At 40.0% G+C, this 19,784-nt stretch overlaps 1 protein-coding gene across 3 annotated transcripts in view; it reads left to right on the forward strand.

Moving 5' to 3' along the window:
• Window positions 1-19,784, forward strand: part of CELSR1 (cadherin EGF LAG seven-pass G-type receptor 1) — a 188,620-nt gene that overhangs the window by 92,743 nt on the left and 76,093 nt on the right. For all 3 annotated transcript variants that reach the window (XM_048500064.1, XM_048500065.1, XM_048500066.1), the window contains exons 3-5: window positions 1,368-1,590; window positions 6,388-6,503; window positions 14,083-14,171. In XM_048500064.1, coding sequence (XP_048356021.1) covers window positions 1,368-1,590; window positions 6,388-6,503; window positions 14,083-14,171 — 428 coding nt within the window. The remainder of the gene's footprint in view (window positions 1-1,367; window positions 1,591-6,387; window positions 6,504-14,082; window positions 14,172-19,784) is intronic.

Consider the following 19,784-nt stretch of genomic DNA (forward strand, 5'->3'; position numbering starts at 1 on the left):
ATTTTTGATGTGGAAGCTTAATTCCAAATGATGTGGTCCTTATTCCAAACAAGGGAGGAGGAAACTTGAGAAATAAATAGGGGAGTACAGGTGTTTGTCCATTTACGTAGAGACATTTTTACCTCAATAAAATTTGTATTGCTCACTGAAGAGGCTATTAAAAACTTTCTTTCAAGAATGTGTCATTTATTTAATGATTCCAGGTATAGCATTTCTTCACATAAACATGGAAGTGAATGATAGGTTTACTTATCTGTGTCACTGTTTGGAAAAACTTACATGTGTTTGTGTCAGCATCCTGTTTGTCAAATGGATTTCATCAAGCCCTGAAATTTCATTCTAGTGGAAGTGAGAATTTTTATCATTTAATATATAGCATTTAAGTGTCAAAAGCCCATGGCTAACTAATAAAGGCCTGTGTCATTTGCAGTGACTTAATTTGCATTTCTGAGGTGGATTCTGCACAGGGCAAAACGTGTGTAGAGCGCAGAACAAACCATTTGGGGAGAGAGGACTTTGCATAGGTCCCTTCCCCAACCTGAGATTTTGGAACATTGCTAAGCCTGTGATCTTTTTGCAGAATCCCAGGCCTGGCAGGCTTTATTTCCCTCCCTTCCGCCATGTTATCTACAGTCAGGGAGAACCTGCCTGCCACAGCAATACGTTCATTATTGCTCTGCCATTGGAAGGAGGGCCGTTTTCTTTTTTAATTGTGGGACGATCGACATGTCTGTGGGGATTCATTTCTGTATTCCTGCGCCGCTACGCATGTGTTGCAGGAAATTAAAAAAAGAAGTGTCCCTGTGCGAAGGTGCAAAAGCAGCCCAGATTGTTTTCATGGGCTCTAGTTGCCGCCTGCACAGCACGTATGTGAACGAGAAAACGGAAAATGGGTTCTTTTGTAACAACTGCAACCCATTATACATTTGCTGTGTTGAATCCACTTGACTGATTCTTTTTGGAGAGCAGAAATGAAGTGGCTTGAAGTATTGTTACGTGTAGGATTAAGTGGCAAGATTGGTTTTGATTGGTTGCTTTGATTGAAATGTAGGTGGAAACGCTTAATGTTTGTAATGATGTTCAAATTACTTTTTATGGCGTCCTAAATATATTTTGTACTGTTAGCTTCATCATGCCATTTAAATTCTTTTCCCATCAGCTGTGTAAGTTTCTTTCATGTACATGAAACATTTCACAAAACATTAGGCCTTGTGTAGGAGAGGGTAACATTCAGAAAGTATGCAAGATTATCAATTTTTAGGGGTGAATTCAATATAACTGGCTAGCCAGTTTCAAATGATAAAGTCTCTTTTAATGGCATTCACCCTGTGTCTTACAGTGAGTTTTCTGTCTTTTTCTCTTTATAGGAGAGTTCTGTGAAGTGAATTCTCGCTCTGGACGCTGCGCTCCAGGGGTGTGCAAGAATGGAGGCACATGTGTTAATCTTCTAATCGGAGGTTTCATGTGTGAGTGCCCTCCAGGAGAATATGAGAAGCCTTATTGTGAGATGACCACAAGAAGTTTTCCTCCCCAGTCCTTCGTTACCTTCAAGGGATTAAGGCAACGCTTCCATTTCACTGTCTCTCTCAAGTATGCTCATTCCCTTTCTAAGGTTACATAGTTATCATTTGCTATTAATTACCAGCTACTGTTTGCAGCGTAAAGCTATATAGTGATTTAAATCAGGAGCAAAGTTTGACTTTTCATGGTAAAATCTTTGCATTGTCTTTTAAAACTGTTTTGGAACATCTTGTTAATTTTTGAAATACTTTGTCTTTTAAACTTATTCTGTGCAGGTGAGGAATGTGCCTTTTGTAATAACTAAAATTGGGTTATGTGTAGGATTTGTGACAACATGCCTGTTGTGGGAGCCTGCAATGACTCTTCCACCCATGACCACCAAAAGCAATGTCCGCTCTCACTTTTTCTTTATAAATAAGAAACTAATAAGTGCCAACTAATATTTGTTCCCTTAATTCTTCCCCATATGGTAGGTGCTACCAGGAATATAAATTCCCCCCAAACCCCACAATCCTTTATCTCCTTTTGGTAGTGTGTATGAGCTTATAAGGCACAGTGGATGGCTTATGTGGTCCTAAGGAAAACAGGGTAGGATTCCAATGTTTCTTCAAACAATGTAAGATTTTTTTTGTATCTGATAGATAACCTCAAGGTGTCAAGCAAAATATTTACAAAATAAAATCAAACTGAGACAACAAATACTCTGAGGACTTCACTCGACATAAATTTACCCTGACATTTTCTGACAGCTTCTCTCTCCTAGTTCTCTCAGATTCTCTGTCTTTATTTTATCTAGAAGTTTACTGAGGCTCTGACTTCCTCTGTATACTCTCTGGCATACTGACTAATTCTCTCAACACTGGTTTTTTCCATTCAGAAACCCTCATGCATTCTGCCACGCTCACACAGTGCTTTAGCTCGCTCTCACTAGAGTTTTGACGCTCCCAGTCCTTTCACTCTGAAATCCTGTTACCTTCTGCCCTCTTTGACTCTCTGACACCTTCTTCCTGTCCAGCACAACCCTCCCACATGCACACTCTAGAACCAATCAATCATATTGCTCGCTCATCCCCCTCTCACACCTCTTTCTGTCTCTAACTCAGCAGACAAAAACACACACACTAAAATCATTACAGAGTCCTCCTACAACCTCCAAATGCCTTGTACTTTTGTCCTCACACTCCCTGGAGAAGGCATAGAACTGGAGGCTTGCCTAGCAAAATTACCGTAATTCATGAGGCTGCAACTGTATTTTTAAATAAGTCCAATACTCACTAACCATGTCTCCCGCTAGCAAAAATTTCTAGTTCATCAACTGTACAGAGACTTTAGCTTATACATGCTGTAGTCCTGAGTTGGAAAAGCAGATGCTATGAAACAGCTCAGTCAAAAGTAGAGAAGCCAGAGAGTTATCTGCATATTCTTCATGTACCATTTTTTAAAATTCTCCTGTGAAGCTTTTGTCATATTTTTAGATTAATTGTGAGCTACAGTCCACCTACTCACAATCTGATGATTATACCAAAGCGGCTTCTCTCTTTTTCTCTGTCTCTCTGCATCTGTCTCTGTCTGTTTCTTTCTCTCTCACGCCAACCAACAAACATACATTTTTAAAGAAAAATCTTCAGATTTTTAGTTTTATTGAGCACTAGCTGGGAAGGTCTTAGCTACAGCAGTAGGACCGCAGAGGCAGGCTACCATGAAGTATGTGGTTGCCATCTTACATGTACATCCTCCCAAGTATATTCCAATGATGCTAAGAGGCCTGGGCATGCCTGCATGAACCCTTACAGAGCTACTATAATTTTTCTGCTTTTTTTGGAAGGAATATCTATGTATACGTGTAAAGATGACATTTCCTTTCTTTTCATGCACACAAATTGAGAGGTGTAGCAGGCCTATGTCAAGGTCACCCAGCAGTGGACAGGATTCCTCCCTGGCTACGACCCTGGGTTGTTCCTTGCTATGGTACATCTTCTGGTGCTCAGCTTGTGTTTACTGTCCCCAGCCTTGGTTTTCTTTCTGTTACCTTGGCACTAGTAAGATTACTGGTGGGCCACCTCTCCCTATCACATGATTTCTTTTCATGTGTTTGTAGCTCAGTAGGTCCCAGGCTGCCACCTGGGCAAGTCCTGGCTTTGGAAAGATTGAAAGCCACTGCTGTAGTGTGACAGAGACCTTATTTGAACATACAACAAATGAGGTCATAAAGTGCTGAGGTGGTAGAATTGATTGTACTACTATAAATGTTACTTTAATGATTCAGCTCATTTAGTCTATGCAGGCCTTAAGCAGTGTCACACTAGATTCAATAAAAAGAATGAAAATAGGTTGTTTAAACTGCCAATCAGTTGCAGCGCTTAAGGTTCTTTGATTGGTTACATGAGCAAAAAAATTAGCTGTAGCTACAACTCCTAAATCCATTACTGCCAAAGGACTTCTCCCAAATCTCTGATACTGCAAAAGGTATCACATTGCAGTAAGCAATGCTCTAAAGTTTTGATTTGTTTAGAAGCACAGTGACAAAGTCAGAATATGCTGTCCTTTGGATTTGATCTTGCATTACTTGAGAAGGGATATGTACCTCTATATATTGAAAGACAAACTTTATTCCTACTCATTTATCCCTTTCAGCAGATCTTTCAGTCCAAGAGAACTTACAAGTTTTATCATTCTCTAGGATCTTTCCCCTAGTTATTAGACAGCATTCTAATGCTTAGGAACTTATTAAGATGTTTATTTAAAACTACAGCAAACCTGAGTATGAGGATACAGTACCCACACATTAAATGTATCCTACCTATTCTAGTCTTCTTCACCCTTTTCCCAGATCATTTCCTTATAAATGGTTCTTACCAATCAGCTGTATTGAATGTTGTGATTGGGTCACTGAATCAAATACAGATATTTGTGAAAGTGAAATTCAGCTGAGATGAGCGAAGTTGTCATAGTGAAGCATAGAAGACATAGACTCCTTCTGCACATGCAGAATAATTCACATTCAGTCCTCTTTCACAATTGTTTGAAAGTGGATTTTGCTATTCTGCACAATAAAATCTATCTTCAAGGTGCATTGAAAGGTGAGGGAAAGGTGAGATGGGGACCTAGGATAACCCCAGGGCCATTTGGAGCTGGAGGTGATATAGCTCTGAGAGGGAGTTGCCCCACCCTTGGTTCCCCTTCTATGTCAATGCATGATGCTGTGGGAGGAAGGTGGCCAGTAGCCCTGCCCCCCTTGCCTGATGGTATAGCTCTATCTGCTTGTTCATAGTTCGCTTCAAAAAGGCAACAGAATCACAGATATGAGGGTCCAAGGCCATAAAGGGCTTTGTATATAATAGCAGGTACTTTAAACTGAGCCCAGTTGATGGACAACCAGTGGAGTGAATAGAAAATGGAAATAATGTGCTTACTTCATCCAGCTCCTTATGATAGCTGAGCTGTGACATTCTGTACCAACCAGAGTTTCAAATTGATTTGGAGGGGAGACCAATGTAAAATGTATCAAAGTAGTCTAGTCTTGATGTCACTGTAGCATGGATTCAGATGGCCAGATTATCCTACTCATGGTAAGGGGCCATTTTTCAAGCCATGCTGAGTTGGAAAATAAAGCCCTTTTTGGATTTGTATTAACTTGCTTCTCCTGCAGTGATGCTGAGTCCAGTCCAATCCTGAGGCTTAACTGAGTCAGCAAGGGTCCGCTTAACCCCACTGATATTGGGAAGCATTGTGTCCTTCAAGACATCCATCTTCCCCTCCAGTAATTACATCTATCTTTTTGCTGTTTAGTTTCAATTTATTCACTGTTCGCCATTTAGGACTCTATCACATCATCGGGATTTGGATCAGGATATAAATAGCTGAGTATTGTCAGCATATTGATAACAGCCAACCCCAAAAGTATGCATGATTTAACCGAAGGGATTTACATAAACATTAAAAAGCATGAGGGATAGGATTGCACCCTATGGGACTCTTCAGGATAGGTTCCACACTAATGCACACTGGTCTTCAATGGCAATTCTTTGGATCTGGTCCTTGATGAATGATTTAAACCAATCCAGTGCACAACCCCTGGTGCCTCCCTCTGCCTCGAAGCATGTCAACAAGAGGGCATGGACCACTGTGTCAAAGGCAGAAGATAAATAAAGTAGGAGCAACAGGAGGAGCTGATTTTTGTCAACATTTAGATGGAGGTCACCAGCTAAATCCAACAGAGTAGTCTTTGTGCCATAGCCTGGTCTGAAACCAGACTGAAAAGGGTCTAGAGCAGATATCTTATCCAAGACGACCTGGAGCCAGTTTGCTATAGTTCTCTCAATCACTTTTCCTAGGAAGGACAGAATAGAGACAGGGTGATAATTGACTACATCTTTCTTTTGTAGGGATATATTTTTAGTAGCAAACAGATAATTCAGAGTTCCAGATATTTGATGCCACTGCTGAGAAGGCCCTCTCTCAGGGTTTCACCTTCCTGATCTCAGAAGGCAGAGGCACCTGAAGCAAGGCCTTCAGAGATTACTGATCATAAGGGAATAGATGGCCCTTCAGATATGTTGGTCCCAAACCACATAGGGATTTAAAGGTCAGAACCTTGAATTGCACCCAGAAACAAATTGGAAGCCAATATAGATAAGTCAAGACTGTAATTATATGGTCCCTACAACCCAATCCTGTCAACATCCTGGCCACAGCATCCTGTACCAGTTGAAGTTTCAAACACTTTTCAAAGGCAGCTCCACACAGAGAGATGTAATTAACAGAGTAGCTGACACTTCTTCCACAACTTTTTTTCAGAGACTTGTCTGTAGATTATCCTCTCAGAAGCATAGAAAAGGTTAAATTGTCCTTTTTGAACTGTTGCAGGTTTGCAACCAGGGGCAGGAATGCGTTGCTTCTCTACAATGGGCGGTTTAATGAAAAGCATGATTTTATTGCCCTCGAGATAATTGAAGAGCAGATCCAGCTGACGTTCTCTGCAGGTAAGCTGTTTCCAGTCTTTGCCTGTTAAAACTGAACAATAACTCTGATGGACTCACTGTATTTTGGAAACTCATCTATGACTTTGTACTGTTGCCACACTTAGGCCTTTCAAAGAGATTTTCTACAGTCTAAAATCCATTCATCCAGATCCCTTCACTTTTTGTTGCTTGTGTTAATTATTTTTATTACTTCACGGCAGTAAATCTTTACGGGAGGTGTGATTTAGCAACCCATTTCATTTCAAAAACCATGTACAGGGCAGCTGACAGTAAAAAACAAATAAAATACAATTCTTATAACACTGACAATATAATATATAAATTAAATCATAAATACAACTACTTAAAAGCATCAGACACCTAAAGAATCTTATGATCACATTCCAAAATAATAGGCTCAGTTGTATGGAACTTCAATGGCAAATAATTGTCAAATAATAGGAAACAGGAATGTAAGAGCCCAAATGAATCCCTTCTCCACCTGACTTTCACGTGTGTCTTTTTTTTCCATTTGAGTTTCAGTTCCAAAACAGGAATATTGAGAAAGTTCAACATGTATAGCAATCTTCATGTACATTACATAAAAGTGTGCAAATTTTGTTAAAAGCTTGCTGCCAAAATATGCCCATTCATTATGTATTTGTTATGGCCTTTCCTACTGAACAAGGACTTTTTTCTTTCATTTGGATCTGCAACAAAGTAGTTGTTTTTAAGACAAATTAGATTTATTGGCTGCCATGCAGTTTTAATAATTGAAGACCACAGTTGTTAGTTGTTGTTTTGGTTTAGCAGTTGTGTGGGTAGAGGATGGGTTGTTGGAATAATTATGTTGGATGGTACATCACAGATATACCCATTTATTAGAAAGTTGCTTGATCTTGGCTACTGACTTTTGTGGAATTAAAAGAGTTGGTTTTTATACCCACTTTCCCCCTCCTATAAGAAATCTAAAAGTGGCTTACAATTGCCCTGCCTTCCCCTCTTCACAGCACACACCTTGTGAGGTAGGTGAATCTGAAAGTGTTTGAAGGGAACTGTGACTAGCCCAAGGTCACCCAGCAGGTCTCTTCTGGAGGATCAGGGAAAACAAAGCTGGTTCACCAGATTAGAGTCAGCCACTCATGTGAGGAGTGGGAAATCAAACCCAGCTCTTCAGATTGGAGTCCACTACTGTTAACCACTATGCTACACTTAGAGTGCAATTCTCTGCTGAGTTATTCCAGTCTAACATATTTCTAGAGTCGTAGCTTGGGTATATTGGGCCCTCTCCGCACACACAAGATGACTCAGGTTTGACTCGTGTCCGCGGAAATCGTTACCTGAGCTCGACTCCTCCGTTTCTCCGCACAGCAGCTGACTCATGTCTCCGGAGCCAAGTTCAGAGGGCGGGATTACCTCCTCATGTCTTCCGGTCCTCATTCCCAATTGGCTGCTGTTCTATGGCAGGGAACGTGAGCGCGCATCCCTTTTTTTTCCGTTTACCGATGTAGGAGCTACGTAGGAGGATTTTTTAAAGGCGCGCTTCTTGCTACCACCACGAGTCTCCCGTTCTGCGCATGGCCAAAAATAGTGTACTGTGATTGGCTGGCTGGCAGAGTCGAGGCGAGGGAGATTCCACACTACGCCAGCTTCTGCTTGAGTGCAACCCAAGTTCACCAGGAAGTTGCACCTCCCAGTCGAGCTCAAAAATTTAACGGTGAGAGGGGGGTGAGCTGAGACAGACACGAGTCCAACGCTATGGCTGTGCAGAGTACCCGGGTTGGACCTACGTCGAACCAAGGTCGAATCCTACAGTGCGGAGGGACCCTTGGTTGACTCATTCCTGTTGGTGAAAGTAGTGATGAACCAGTTGCACCGTCCCTGCACAGGAATGACCCTGCCACTATGGTACATGTCCTGGCAACATCTGGATCAGATTGGTAGTGAAAAATGCTGGCAAGTCACAACCGACATATAGTGACTCTGTAATATTTTCCAGGCAAGAGATGTTCAGAGGTGGTTTTCCATTGCCTGCCTCTGCAAAGTGACCCTGGATTCCTTTGGTAGTTTCCCATCCAAATACTAGTCAGATCCAATCTTGCTTAACTTATCTGACAGTATCAGGGTGGCTTGGGTCATCCAGTTCAAGCCTTGGATAAGGTTAGTGCAATGCATTCTACATGGTGCTTTCCTTGAAGATTGACCAGAATGTTGACAGGAGTGGCTCACAGGGACCATATTATTCCAGTCTTGTTCCATGTGTTGCTTCCCACTTCAATTTAAGGCACTGATACTGATCTTTCAAGCTCTACTGTGCTGGGATCAGCATAACTGAACCACCATCTTCTCCCATAAAAATCTACCTGTCCGCTCTGGTTATCCCTGGAGGCCCCACTTTAGGATCCTCCACCATCGGAGGCTAGATAGGTGGCAGCCCCCAAAAGAACGTTCCCAGTCATGTACCATACTCTGGAACTCACTCCCCAGTGAGGCTCATCTGTCTCCTTCTATTACTGCCTTCTGCCAGCAGGTAAAGACATGTTTGTTTTGTTTGCCATTCTACTGATAACTGTTATTGGCCCTCCTTCCTTGTCACGTTGTTATGTATTTGCATGTTTGTCTGGTTTTATTGAATTGTTCATCTTATATATACTTTATTTTAAATGTTGTTTTAATATTGAAATGTTTTAATGTTTTGATCACCACTTTGGAAACCCTTTTTGGATAGAAAGGTAGTAAAATGTTTTAAATAAATGAATGAATCATCTTAGGCTGAGGTAACTCTGCATAGGATTGCACTGTTAAGCTCAAATATTTGACGTAACTGAACCGTGTATCATGGAGTGAGTCACAGGAACTTCGGAAAGCAAAGATTCAGGGCCTTGAATGCACTTGCTTGTACTTTCATGCAAGAGATATAATTAGATGCAAAGCACTTGGCCCAAAGCAGTGCTTTCTATATTTGCTAAGTCTAATTGGAAACCAGCCTATAATGTGTTGTAGTCTGAGCTGATTTTTATCTAGATGCTATCACGGATGTGTTTGTGTCTGTTACCCTTCAGTACATTTTATCATGATAAGAAATACTGGGAAAGAGAAACCATGATGCAAGAAGAAGGCTTCTTGTCTTATTTTTATTTCTGTCTAGCTAGATAGTATTCGCAGAAACTTATTCAGTTCAGGACGTACCTGAGAGAACAAAAAGGAAAGCAATGTAATTGTTTAATCTCAAGCTCTTTGAGATATGAAATTGGGCTGTAAAATGAAATTGGGCATGTTTTACATCAGGTATCCTTAATGTGGTACATTAAAGTGCCCACTAGCACTTTTCTGGTGCCTACTAAGTGCTTCAAGGAAATGAGTAAAGCCAGGGACGTAATGAGGCAAACTGGAGCCCTGGGAAAAACCTGAGTTGGATGCTCCCCCCATGGGCAGCCACTCCACCATGACCAAAAAATTGTATTTTGCACCAGGTCATTGGTGCCTGCAGGGGGTGCATTGTTAGACATATTGGCACCAAAATTTCAGCATATCATCAGGAGACTGTCCTGAAGTTACCCCCCAAGCTTAGTGCAGTTTGATTCAGGGGGGGGGCAAAGTTATGGACCCTCAAAAGGGTAGCCTCCATCTCCTTAGCTCCCATTGGAAAGCATGTGGGATGGGGGCACCCCCTTTGAGGGTCCATAACTTTGTCCCCCCCTGAACCAAACTGCACCAAACCTGGGGGTATCATCAGGGCAGTCTCCTGATAAGACCCTGAAAGTTTTGAGATGGTGCCTTCAGAAATGTGCCCCCCAGCCTGCACCCCCCCCCCATTGACAGCAATGCAGAAAACTCACTGCAGAACAAAGATTCTTGGGCAAATTTCTGGGATGTTTCTGTAGGGAGTGCATTTTTGGATGTATTGGCACCAAAATTTCAGGGTATCATCTGGACATGGTCCTGATGACACCCCAAGTTTGGTGCAGTTTGGTTCAGGGGTGCCAAAGTTATGGACACTCAAAGGGCAGCCCCCATCTCCTTAGCTCCCATTGGAAAGAATCGCTCGGATCGCTCACATACCCCCCAAAATTCAAAATGACTCAAAATTCCGATGCCTTGGCCAATGGTCCAAACTGCCAGATGGACATTACACCAGTGCAGGTAGGGCTTTTGCTCAGCAAGGCCTCTGATTATCTATTGGAGATTTGGTTGGCTGTGCAGATTGTTTTAAATGTTTCTTTGACCTCAGCTGTCACCACAACACAAGGATCTACATTAGGTTATTGAAGTTCAGCTGTGGCAGGCATTTTGTGGCTGGCTCCACCTCCTGCAGCAGTCATTTTGTGGCAGCCGTTTTGTTGTTGCACCCATCATTCTTTGCAGAATCCTAAATGTGCTTGCAGGCTTGAAAGGGTTGGGTACCACTCCAGTTTTATAGCAAGGGTTTGCTTTACAATTTTTGAAAGGGCCAAGGCTACTGAGCGTCAAGCACAGAGCATCTGATTTGTATGCAGAACATCCCAGTTCAGTCCCCAGCATCTTAATTTAAACAATATAGGACAGCAGGTGATGTGAAGGAACTCTATCAGACACTTTGGAGAGCTGCCAGTCAGAGTAGGCAGTGCTGACCTAGCAAGAACAATGGTCTGACTCAAAATAAGGGAGCTTTGTGCGCACACGCTCTCAGGTGTGTTCATTCGCATCATTTTTCTCATTTGGATCCCACCGATCTGCTTGATTTTGTTTGTATTTGTATTTGAACTGCTTGAATTGTTTATGAATCAATACAAAAAAGTTGCATGCCCATCTGCATGCATGAGCTGCATGCCCATCTGAAGCCACCCATTGCTATATGCACTTAATTAAAGGACTGGCAAATGCTGATTGGGAGCCATTTGGCAATATATGTCATATAGTATTCCTATGTGATTGCACAGTATCATGATGTCACTGCTGAATGTGTGAATAGTTTCCATTTTAGCTGTATAAAGCTTCAGTTTTTAGGGGAATTTTGGCAACCAAGCAGTTAATGAATGTTTTGAAGGGTCAGTGTGAGCAAAATGAGGAAGTACATTGTCTTTGAATATCAGCAGTTGTAAAGTAAATAGGCATTATTAACTGAATATAGTAATCAATTGGCAGAATACAGTTTTTAGGTGTTCTTAAATGACTAACTATATACCTTCTCAGGTAGGTAGGATATTCTTGCACATTCACACTAAACTTGCAGAAACTAAAATATATTTCTTAAAAAGAGGGGTCCATAGTGTTTGTATGAACAGTGCAGGTGTGTGTATTGAAGTGTAGTAACAGTTGGCATGAACACAGAGGTTTATAATGGCTTAGTATATGCCTAATTGTTCTTATTTGTGGGGGAGGAGTCCTTCTCTTTTGCTTCCGTGACGGGAACTTTTGTCCAAGTAGTCAGCTCAGCCTGTTCAACCTGACAGGCCCTTGTGTACTTTTGCGGGAGATATTTGTTTTGTTATAACTTCAGAACAGGAGTGAGAAAGTCACCAGGCTGGTTGTACTGGTCTGTGTAACTAATCTGACACTTTCAGCTTGATCAACTCCAATCTTTAAACATTGTTTAAATGGAAAAGACAGGAAGCAATGACATTAGTTGTACGGTTAGGACTTCTGCAATTTTCTGGGAAGAAAAATGTTTTCTTTGTTCTTCTATGCCTTATCTGATAGCCAGTAAGTTTCTGGCTTGTAAGACAAAGGTGCAAAAAACCACATTTTGCGCCTGGGTAACAACTGTTTTCACTATCATTGTTTGCCATAAACATTTACTTTTACGCTTTGTCAGGAAAACCACATTTTATTCTTACCTTTTGCTAAGGTTTGAGGATTTCTGTTTCAGCACTACAGTGTGTTAGGAATATAGGGCACTTATATGTTCATATAGTTTATACACTGGCTTGCATACACGTATATATACCAGTTCGCAGCTGGTGGTTTTTGTCTTTCATCTGGAAGGCTATCTTAGAAATGCTTGGGTTGTCCATGTTGTGGGACATAATAACTTGAGTTTCACATTAGCAGCAATGAAGAAGAGTTGAATTTCATATCCCCTTTCTCTACTGAAAGGAGTCTCAAAGTGGCTTACAATTACTATTTCTCCGTGCACCCCCCCCCCCCACAACAGGCACCTTGTGAAGAAGGTGTTGTTGAGAGAGTTCTGAGAGAATTGTGACTAGTCAAGGTTAACCAGCAGGCTGGATGTGAAAAAGTGGGGAATCTAATCTAGTTCTCCAGATTAGAGTCTGCCATTCATGTGGATGATCAGGGAATCAAACAAGGTTCTCTGGATTAGAGTCCACCGCTCTACACCATGCTATTATGTCAGCTTAGACTCATTCACCTCATCTTCCTGCAATTGGAAGTAGGTAAAAATCTCTCCCCCCCCTTCCTGTTGTTAGTGCACACAAAATGTTGTGGGGAAGATTGTACTTTATACAAAACCAGTGTAGTGTGTACAATGCCCAGCCAGAGCATTGATACCGCAACATGATGTCCATGACCTCTGAGGCATCCCCAGTGTAAGCAGTGTAAGCACCTACCAAAGTGCTTCTTCCCCTAAGCATTTCTTACAAATAAAAGAGCAAATCCTCATTTTTCTTCCACCTCATTGAAGCAGGTAGTGCTCCAGTAAAGCCCAAGAAGCATTATCACTTTTGTGTCTGCAGGAAGCAGTCATTTGCAAATACCTGTCTCCATTCTAGAATGACACTTGGCTTGAACTTTCCAACATTTTTTGACTGGTTGCAGCCTCCATTGCAGCTGTTTTTGTGTATCTGCTACTTGTCCTCAAAATTCTAAAAGTACGTACAGGTAAGGGACCTTGGGCTGTGTTCTGGGAGAGCTTGGAGCAAATCCCCGCTATGCCACGAAACTCACTTCCATGAAGCCAATCTTAGTTCAGTCACTGTTTCTCTCCAGCCTAACCTACCTACCACAACTGTTATTTACTTAGAACATTTGTATGTCACCTTTCTGCTCAACTCAGAGGCAGGTGGTAAACATTTCAAACATTAAAATGGCATTTAATATATTTAATACTATATATATATAGTATTATATATAACTATATATATTATATATAACTATATATATAGTATATATATATATAATACAAAAAAATTAAATAATAATAATTTAAATATTTAAAACAAAAATGTTTAATATTTAAAACAAATACAACATTAACACATCAATACATAGTAAATAGGAGGGAGGTTAATAAGAATTATGGAAGGAAAGCCCAATAGAACAAAAAACCACTGGTGGAAGACGACAATAGAGAAAAACAAATGAGAGTTCTGGAGTTTTGGTGTCATGGCCTCAGATAGTGGGGACACCCTAAGCAGGTCCTCTGAAGATGACTAGAGTGGTTAGATAGGTTCGTATAGGAGTAGGCGGTCCTTAAGATATACTGGTCCCATGCCACATAGTGTTTATTGTAAGAATCAAACAAAGAAGGGTATTCTGCCTTAAGCTCCTCGGAGGAAAAACAGGATTTAAAAACCTGAGGAATATTTATTTCATTTTCATAGAAATAGAAATTCATTCTTTTAAAGTGATTCTTTCCCATCTTCTGCATGTAATATTTCAGGAGAAACCACTACAACTGTTTCACCGTTTGTTCCAGGAGGGGTTAGTGATGGACTATGGCACACTGTACAAGTGCAGTACTATAACAAGGTAAGATGAGACTTTTACTGGTATTCTTCATATGCTGAAATGACCTTAATTAAAATGGGTACTAATCCCCTCATTATAGTTAACCAGTATATCTAACTTTTGACAATTCATTTGTGTTGTGTTGGCTATTTTTATCATTGTAGTGGGTTGTCTCTTTGAAACCCACTTGGGGTGTCTGTGATTGAGAGGACAAATGCAAATGTTATAAATGAGTAAATAATTGTGCGATCCTAAGATGGGCGAAACTGTCATGCAGATGGTGTGAAGGTGCATTGACAAAAATGCTTTGTATGCCAGCGCAAAGGGAAAATACGTCAGCTGGAGGGTCATTTGCATTGTGGTTCTCAAGTGTGGAAGCTGCCCCTGTACCGGCACTCCTTTGCTGCAGGACTCCATGCCGGCATGGGGGGCACCTCGACACCGGCAGCTGACTTATGACACAAAAAAGTGTGTCGTAGCCCATTCAAATGAGTGCGGATTTTTGGGTGACCAGGGATTTCTCCTGTTTTAACTTCTTGCTGTACCACCCAAAACCACTTTGGAGGTGGTGTTGCTACTCAACAGACTGTAGTTTTGTGTTCAGATGCATTCTGATTTCACAATGAATTAGTTGTTTAATGAGTTGTTTAGTTAGATGTTCTGATGTCTGAGTGCTTCTGGATCTGTAGATGAATAACATAGATGATCAAACCATGTAGTAGAATGACAGTTTATAGTTAGGACATGATTGACTATCATCCTTTGGAAGAGCGGTAGAGCAGCAGGATGAGTAAATGACTGAATCTCTCACATAGTATTGTAGGTAATTACAAGGTCATTGCAAAGTCAAGGATTCGGTGGCCGTCATCGTTACATGTACTATAACAAAGGCCACCATGGCAGTTGTATCCATCTTTGGCCCGACTGACATAGCTATTCAGGTCACCACAGATCATGAGCAAATCTTCTGCAGGACAAATCTTCTGCAAGGCAACGAGGTTGTATAGCTCCTTCCAGAATTGCTCTTTTTCCTCTGTTGTGCATCCTGTCTGCGGGTCATATGCAGAGAAGACATTAGCAGGTGCTAATGTCAATGGCGGCAGACATGAGGCGGTCAGAGTAGCCATTCACTTCAGCCACACAATTGCGCAAATTGGGGCTGACAACTAAGGCAATGCCTCTGTAGATCAGTTTGAGCCTACCATCAATGTTGCATGACTTCTGTCCCTTCCATCTTGTTCCTTGAAGGCAGCCAATGTGTATGTGGCATTGTTTAAGTATTTCTGCGAGCTCACAACTACATCCAGTTAGTATTCTGATATTGAGCGTAGCGATTTGAATTGATTTCAGTTTCGACCAGACAGCAATCCACTGCAGAAAGGGGGGGAAGTCCAGACATTGGCCCTTGATTATCAAAGCAGTTCAACAGGGAAACTAATTTCTGGCTGTGGTCATAGGGAATCCAGAGGCACTATTTCTCATAGTGTAGCAAAACCTGGACTGAGAAATCTGCTTGTATTGAAAGAAGACTATACTCCTCCCTAATGGAGACTCATAGCTTGAGGATACTGTTACATCAAGGGCAAGAGAGAAAGGAATAGATTTCCTTTGTGGCATAATTGCCTTTAGAATTTTTGTGGCCTTTCCTTGAGATGTTTGATTTAGCTACATTTATACATGCTCCAAGTTAAATTACTGTAATGTGGTCTATGTGGAGTTGCCTTTTCTTGTAATGGAGTTCAGAGATGACCAAAAACTGACTCCAGCCTCTTATGAAATACAAGCAAACAAACAAAGGCCTTTTTATTAATTTTGGAGTTAGGGTTCTGTTCTAGTGATCTGTAGTTTTTCTGCTTGACTTTTATTAATTATGCAACAATGTGGTTTTTTATTGGATTTTAGCAACTTGCTGCTAAATTGGGTTTTAATTGTTTCTTGCAATTATTCTGTCGCTGCTATGGTTTAGATTGTATATATCTAATTGTTTTTCAGTTGTTTTATATTTTACGGCAGCTGTGTTTCTTCGCTGCTTCAGGTATCAATAAACTGAAAGAGTAGGTTATAGAAAATAAAGGGATAGTATTACTGCCAAAGGTATTTTTAACTTGTTTTTTCCCTCCACAAGTAGTATTACAGTTTAAATAAGTAGGTTTTAGGACCTGGGTAAGGTGTCCAAGTAATGTGTCCCTCTCATTTTTTCCCTCTCATTGCTGCACGTGCTTTTATTTCACTTTTATTTCATTTTACTCAGAATTGAGTTAAATTCATAGCTGTAGCTTTTCCATGTGAATGGGTGGACACTTTTTTCTTATCATTTGTAGCATGTTCTGCTTTATTTGTTAATACAGAAGGTTGCTTTAATATAAACGGCTGATAAAATGACACATGATAGAGTTATCTATAGTTCTTTTGCTGAACTTATTTCTCCTCATTGGCCAAGCAGCCTGGGAAAGAAAAACATATCAGCTAAAGTCTGGATTTCATAGTATGGTTGTTGGTTTAGAATTCTAAGCAGCTGCCAAAAGATAAGCAGTTGAGACAGCTCCTGGGTATTCTTTAAAAGGAAAAGTGATCCCACACACTATTTAAAAATAAACCTTTGTCTCATTTTCATGATTCCTTGCTGGTTTTTTCAAGAGATGGTTGACGTAGTCTATCTGAATAACTATTAGCTCTTGAAAATGGCTAGAAAAGCATCTTGGAGGGTTTTTAAAAGATAGGAAAGCAATCACTTTTAAATCTTTTCTAAAAACTCAGGTCATCTCTGGAATGGGTCCAGAGGAGGTCTGGAATCCATGCCCTACGAGGTGAGACTTATGGAGCTGGGTATGTTTAGTTTGGTGAAGAGAAGGTTAAGAGGTGACATGATAGCAATGTTTAGATATTTGAAGGGATGTCATGTTGGTGAGGGAGCAAGCTTGTTTTCTGCTGCTCCAGAGACTAAGACCAGGAGTAATGGGTTCAAGGTGAAGGAAAAGAGATTCCATCTAAACATCAGGACAACTTCTGACAGTAAGGGCTGTTCGACAGTGGAATGCACTACCTCGGAGTGTGGTGGAGTCTCCTTCTTTGGAGGTTTTTAAACAGAGGCTGGATGGCCATCTGTCAGGAGTGCTTTGACTGTGTGTCTGTGCATTTCAAGGGTTTGGACTTGATGGCTCTTAGGATCTCTTCCAACTCTATGATTCTATTATTCTCTTTGGGCTCAAGTGATTTAATCTGCCGGGTTGACATTTGCTGGTTTGAGAATTGTATGTTTTATCAGTATCATTTTAGGCTGCACAGGGTTTTAAAGCTGTTTTTGTGTCCAGGCTGGCTTGAATTTATTTTATTATTATAGTGATGAGCTGCCCTGAGCAGGTCTCTAGAAAGGCAGCGTATAAATTTTTTGGATAAATAAATGTTAATCATGGTTTGCTGAAGCATTCAAACAGTAAACCATAGTTACTGTTTTTGCTTCTAACTTTCAAACCATGGCTTCCTGTTCTGGATCACAAAAGCTTGCCAATTCAGCCATCATTGTAAGCTATAGTTAGCACTCAGCGTTAAACAGCAGGTGAAACCACACATAAATCTTCAACCTGAATCTTCAATGACTTTACAAAATATAATGGAAAGATATGCGTAGTATTTTGTCATGAAATTTTGCAATAGCTATGTGTTTTGTCTAGCCTGCTGCCTTAGGTTTTCCCATTGTGACTGAGTCATGAGATCAGTGTTGTTGCCTGTAGTGATACATATTTGAAAGCAGTTTGTTTGCAAGCTTTTTGTTGAATATGGTTTAAAGATAAAAAATCACCATGAACAGTTTGCTAAGACACAAATAATTTGGGGATTATGAGTTCTGCCAAGATAAACGAGATGTTATGTCTAAACTTGATGCTGCAGCTAAGACATGTCAGAGTAACTCAGATAAATTGCTTCACCTCAATTAAATATGGAGCGCCACATCGGAAAGAAGGTTATCTTTTCTATGCATTTCAGCTCTGTATCATTTCCAGAGCCCTCACTTTTCTTTCTAACTTCAGTTCTCAGTAAACAAAGATTTTATCCTAGCAACTTTGAATATCAGTTCTACCTTTGCTCTGCTACTAAAATAGTTTGTTACTGGGTTGTTCTGTTGATGTTGGCAACCTCTTTGAGAAAACTTTTCTGGGGTTTCCCCCCCTGAACATATTTACATGTACCTCTGGGCTGATCTGTGGAAAAACTGTTTTTACAGTGAGTGTCTTTTCAAGATATTGCACTTTTGCACATTGCATGTGTATATCTTTTTTGTCTTGCATTGTTAATAAAGTCCAGATAGGTAGATGACCACCAAATAACTTCTTTTGTTTGCTACACTTCTTACAACTGTTGAAGGTATCTTGATAGAATTCCACTTCTTAATTCTGAGTTTTTCAAGGCAGATATTTGCTATTATTTGTCAGATGGATAATACCGATCTCTTTCTGTGCGCTACATCCCAAACGTATTTACAAGGCCTGTATTCTCACAATTTTGTCTTATTCTTTAAAATCTGCTTCAATTTAGTGTGCTTAGAGAATCCTGCAGGTATCTTCTGCCTGTCTTATCAGTTCCATAAATTTTAGTCTGGTGATCTAGAAAACTGCTGTTTTATGCCTACTATGGTTTTAGCACATACTAAACCAACAGCAAATGAGAATATCAGTCATCCTTGAACTTATGTACTGTTCAGAAGGTGTAGCTAATTGGCAATCTACAGTGGGAATATTTTTGCACAATATGAATCAGAATTTCCCATTTCTCTAAATAGAGCACAATCTGATTTAGCATGTTTACTGTGATTTATGTTTAATAGGCAAAGAGCCTCTTATTAATTTTATGTCCCAAATTAAACAAATACTTCATATTAAATATTTTGTTTAGATTTAAATGTTATTTTTAAACAAATTCAATGTGGAAATTTTAACTAAATTATCTTTAATTGAAATAATACATTTCATAGCAAGGGAATTTGGAAATGCTTCAGAAATCTTAATATTAGAAACAACTGCTCTACATAACAATTTCATCCCGTTTTCCCGCTAAAAATTTTTGCTGGTGAAAAATATTGTTTTTTGAAAAACACTGTTGCATAAAATTAATATCAAGGAATGGTACTTTTAGCATCTAAGCTACCTGGGAGAAAGGAGATCATATAAATATTTTAAATAAAATAGAGTATCTTTTATTGGGTTCTAAACCAGCATGAAGTGAACCACATAAAACTGCAAATATATGTAACAATCCAAAAATTTAAAAATCTTTAAAAATCATATTATAAAATCGTTAGAGCCAATGCTCACTTACAGTAGCTTATCTCATATTCTGGAAGGGTTTTTGTAATCACCAATCTCATGTGGAACTAACAAATAATTCAAATGACAAATGACATCATGGAGAGAGAAACCGGAAACTGGTGACCTCCATGGAAAAGAGTTAAAGTCTGTTGAAATAGATGACAGAACAGCTGTTGACAGGATTTCATATATTGCTCTTTGGGTGTGCCAAAGTGAAAGTGTCAACACTTTTCAGTGCCTTTTTAGAACACAGCCTGTATTCCAATTTCCACTAAATTTCCATTAAATTATATATTTCTTAAAATGTGATGTGAAGTTTTATTCAAAATTA

Source organism: Sphaerodactylus townsendi, linkage group LG06 (assembly GCF_021028975.2).
Source record: "Sphaerodactylus townsendi isolate TG3544 linkage group LG06, MPM_Stown_v2.3, whole genome shotgun sequence".
Lineage (NCBI taxonomy): Eukaryota > Metazoa > Chordata > Lepidosauria > Squamata > Sphaerodactylidae > Sphaerodactylus > Sphaerodactylus townsendi.